This window comes from Penaeus vannamei, chromosome 6 (genome assembly GCF_042767895.1).
Source record: "Penaeus vannamei isolate JL-2024 chromosome 6, ASM4276789v1, whole genome shotgun sequence".
Taxonomy (NCBI): Eukaryota; Metazoa; Arthropoda; class Malacostraca; order Decapoda; family Penaeidae; genus Penaeus; species Penaeus vannamei.
Window position 1 is genome coordinate 25251171 of NC_091554.1, and position 5000 is coordinate 25256170.

General features: G+C 38.0%; 1 protein-coding gene across 1 annotated transcript in view; it reads right to left on the bottom strand.

Moving 5' to 3' along the window:
* The window catches only part of LOC113821811 (huntingtin-interacting protein 1), a gene marked incomplete at its 5' end in the record, with an annotated part of 72460 nt that overhangs the window by 1330 nt on the left and 66130 nt on the right, over positions 1–5000 (bottom strand). Inside the window, 2 exon segments of the mRNA XM_070122768.1 lie at positions 1–53; positions 382–587. The exon segment at positions 1–53 is cut by the window's left edge and continues 177 nt beyond it. Coding sequence (XP_069978869.1) covers positions 1–53; positions 382–587 — 259 coding nt within the window.

Here is a 5000-nt window from a genome sequence, read left to right on the forward strand (position 1 = left end):
CAATGACTTCCTCAAACTTTCCTTTTCCACTTACAACTTGATCAGCAGCACACCTGGAACAAATTTATTTTATATAAATATAAGTCAATCTACTCATCGTACAATACATTCATTAACCCATAAAGTACTTTTCCATCCTCCATTCACAAATCAATCCTTAAAATAGTCTTTCTTTATAGAAAAGACATTCATTACAATATGGTGACATATTATCAAACATCTATGAAGTATTCTATTCTTTAAATTATATGAATTATATTTTCTTTTTTGAATTGCCCAATTCTAATTTCCTGGTCAAAGATAAAAATATAACCAAATATAATTATATATACTGAATTACATTCTAAGTCACATGTATGACAAACTTCTGGCAGCACATACATAAGAGCCTGACATGCAATGGCAACAGCCTTAGCACCCGAGAGAAGGCCCTCCGTCCAGCGGTGGTTGCGTTTGTAGAACTCTCGGGGTGAGGCTCCCCCTTTCCCAGCAGCAACAATCTCTCTCTGTAAGTCTGACGCTCTTACAACTAACTGTCTTACTGCTGCCATGAGGTCACTGCAGGTTCCCAGGATGCTTTCATTGACCTGGATTTCAAGAATAACAATGTATGATAACACTTACAATACAATATATGAAAGTGATATAAATATATGATCTTGTACAATACTGTGCACTCATATAATCAATTTTTGCTGAGAGTTAGTTCTCCCTACATTCTCAAGAATGTTTTATTCTTCTCTTACAATTTTCCTTTTATTTAAACAATAATACATTTAAAAACAACTGAGTTATTTAGGTTCCAAGCTACCATTAATATAAATATCAATCTCAACTACTAACTGTACAATGAAGTACCACACACATGGACATAGCATCATGCAAACATCTTAGTATACAACAGTACATGTCAGTGTGGTCAGTAAGCCTATCCTTAATTTCCTATTTTCACTGGAAACTTTAGAAACCTTGAAAAAAACTCAGTCAAATCAAAAATATTAGTCTGTCTGATTTAGCCCTTCATTTAGTTTTCACAGTGAAAGCCACTATACGAAACATCAACTCTAAAATTATTAATAAATATCATCACTCATCTAGTACCATCATAAAACTTCAGCTTTACAAAATATGGCTTGCTACAAAGAAATTTATAGTTTCTTTGGGTCTCCTCTCAGTTGTGTCATGTGCTGTAAAATCAGAGTCAATTCAATTTTCTAAAAAAAAAAAAATGTATGTGTATAATATATAATATATATATATATATTTATATATTATATATATATATATTTATTTATATATATATATATATATATATATATATATATATATATATATATATATATATGTATATATATATGTATATATATGTATATATATGTATATATATATATATGTATATATATATATATATATATTGTATATATATATATATATATATATATATATATATATACATATATATATACATTTATATATACATATATATATACATATATATATACAATATATAATATATATAATATATATAATATATATAATATATATAATATATATAATATAATATAATATATATAATATATATAATATATATAATATATATAATACATATAATACATATAATATATATAATATATATAATATATATAATATATATAATATATATAATATATATAATATATATAATATATATAATATATATAATATATATAATATATATATAAATATATATATATATATATATATAATTATATATATTCTGGCTAAAAAGACAACCAGAAAGGATAACTTTCATAATATTCTTTGAAATATTTATCATAGCATCGACCCCAGGGAGGTGAGTCCTGGCACTGTGCTAGGGTATGCAGAGATTATGGAAGGTCAGGTGGCATCCATTGAAGCATCTTCAACCCTCAGCCAGTAAAAGGACCTGCCTTCAGAATTCCCGGTACCTTTACTAGTTTTTGCCAGGCTAATTTTAAAGATCTGTCATCTAACCCGCTAACTATTGAACACTGTCAGCGGAAAAATAAGTATAGAATTGTAGGTGCCACAGGGTGAGTTCCTGGATGATGGAGACAGTCTATACAGCTGGTTCAACTTTGGTTATAGTAAAGATGAGTAATTTTTGTTCCCTGAGAAACCAGCCCAAAAGAGAAAGCAGCAGAAAGGTACTTGTGAGGTTGCCGCTTCCAGTGACGTTGCTAGTCCAGGAACCAGCCTGCGCACCGATTTTGATACCCCCCGGATTATGAGCTTCCAAATGGATTGTCAGTAGCGGGTTAAGGTTGGTATGTCTCACTTAACAGTTCCACATATTCTAGTCACCATCCACAGCAGCTAGAGTGTGGGTGGTCAACCCATACCCCAAGCCCAGGAAGGTGAGCCCTGCATTTTGCTAGGGTATGCAAAGTTTGTGGAACATTAGGTTGCATCCATCGAAGCACCTTCGACCCTCAGCCAACAAAAGGACCTGCCTTTAGAGGTCACCTTTACAAGTTTTGCCAGGCTAATTTCAAAGGCCTGTCATCTAACCCACTAACTATTGAACACTGTTAGCAGAAAAATAAGTATAGAATTGTGGGTGCCACAGGGTGAGTTTCTGGATGATGGAGTTGACAGTCTATACAGCTGGCTCAACTTTGGTTATGGCAAAGAGGAGTTATTTTTGTTCCCTGAGAAACCAGCCCAAGAGAGAAAGCAGAAGCAGGATACTAGTGAGGTTGCCACTTCTGAGCCTGTAAAGAATGCCGACTCATCATCGCCATACCAGCTACAGCATGACAACCTTACACCAGATCAAGTAATGCAGTTGGACAAGATGGTGACCAGCTTGCCAGACCTCTTCTCAGGAGACAATATGCCTTTGGGTGTAGTTCCTGGGGCACAGCCATGTATCCGCACCATCCTGTCTGTGTTCAGCAGTGGAGGCTTCCCAGGCAATAAAGAAAGTCATAAGGGCTGAGTGTGACCCCATGCTAGTGCAGGGGTGTGATAGCTCAGTCTACAAGCCCATGGTTGTTGCCAGTAGTTCTTGTATGGAAGAAGAATTGGTCACACCATTTCTGCATCGATTCCAGAGGCCTTAACTAGATGACCACCACAGATACGTACTCATATACCTTGCACTGATGAGATCCTGGACTCAGGTCAGATGTGGTACAGAGTTGTAGACAACTGGTCAGCATATTGGGCCATCTCTGTCCACCTACTAGATCAACCACAGACTGCATTCACCAATGGTAATTGTCTTTTTCACTTCCAGCACCTTTCCTTTGGCCTTTCCACTGGACTGACTACATTCCAGAGGATGATGGACCTTGTGTTAACCCAGTGCCGACGGGTAAAAAGTTTGGCAAGTGGACGTATGGACGGGGTTGTTGGCACGCATCGGCAGTCTCCCCTGTTTGCGCCCGGCTCGATCGTTAGTTTCCGAGCGACATTTAGCACCTAAAAGCTTTTATTTTGCTATGATTTATAAAAATATTAAAATTCTGAAGATTTACCTTCATTATAGGTGCCATTGCCTAAAATCTTTACCACATAAATGAAGCCGCTACCATCGGAGAAAAACAAACTCCTTCCAACAAGCCAGTGGCGCAGGGAATGGGCATGACACGATGCCACCCGTCTTTCGGTCCACAACCGCCATGGCATGTATGTACATGCCACCCGGCGGCAATGGGTTAATGCCAGTGTTGGGACTGCACACACTGGCTTAAGGTGCGGTTCAACTGGCCTTGTGTACACGCAGGTCTGGCAGTAAGCATGGCTATGGATCTACACTCACATCAATGCCCATCAGACTTTCATTAATAAATTTTAATTAGTATATCAGTTTCCGTTCTTCTTTCTTCATAAAGCCTGCACCATGAAAGTCCTTATGCTTCATGTTGCTCAAATGAGAAGTACTGTGCACAGCATTATTCAGGTGAGGGGCATGTGTGGTCTGTTACAGTAGCGCTTTTCACAGTTGAAATACTACACCTGGCTGGACACTCAGCCACAAGTCAGTTCCTAGACGAAGACAAGGCCAGTTTACCATGATGATGTGATCTTCACCTCCTCCTCTTTCACAGAACAACAACATTTGCAGGAGACATTGGGATGGGAGCTAGGATGAAATTAGATGTGGAAAATTTACTTTTGCCCAGAACTAAATGAATCTCCTTGGGTTTGTTACTTGGGAGGATGATGTGCACCACAATCTTGAAAAAGTAGCTGCCATAACTGCTATGAAAAGACCTCTGTAGTGCAGGATGTATGTAAGTTCCTAGGAGCCTGTGGTTTCATTAGACACCAGATCGAGAGGTTTTCATCCACCAAAAGGCCCCTGACAAGGCTTACTAAGAAAGGTATGAAGTTTCTATGGGTGATGTGGAACAGACTACATTTGATTCCTTGAAGGAAGCTCTCATAAAACTCTTTGTGCTCCATCTCCCAGTTTTTAGCAGACACATTTGAAGTGTCTACAGATGCCAGCATTGAGGCCTTGGGAGCTGCTCTTATTCAGAGTGATACCAACAGGGTATCCCATGCCACTGCATATTGGTCTACCTGCAGTTGTGTCCAGTTTTGAAGTGGATGGGGATGTAGTCAACTCCTGCAACATACTCACTACTCACCCTCTACTTCACACTCTGGGGCTATGTACACATACCAGAATTTGTGCAACACTGGTACTTTCTGGGAATACTTTGGATGAATCTGTGGCCAGATGCCAGGTTTGCCATTGGCCGAAGGGTACTGCTATATGAGTTCCAATGGAAAGACAACCACCACCTCAAGCCCTTTTTGTAAGAGTGTCAGCCAATTTGATGGATCTACAGGGCTTGACAAGAGGGTATCATTACAAGCTCTCCATAGTCAACCATCACACTTGCTTCCTTCAACTGGTTCCACTTCGAAATAAGAAGGTTCCTAACAGCCTTTGTAGACCATTACATCACCTTGTTTGGACCTCCAAACTACTTTCACATAGATAATGGTCTAGAATTCTCATC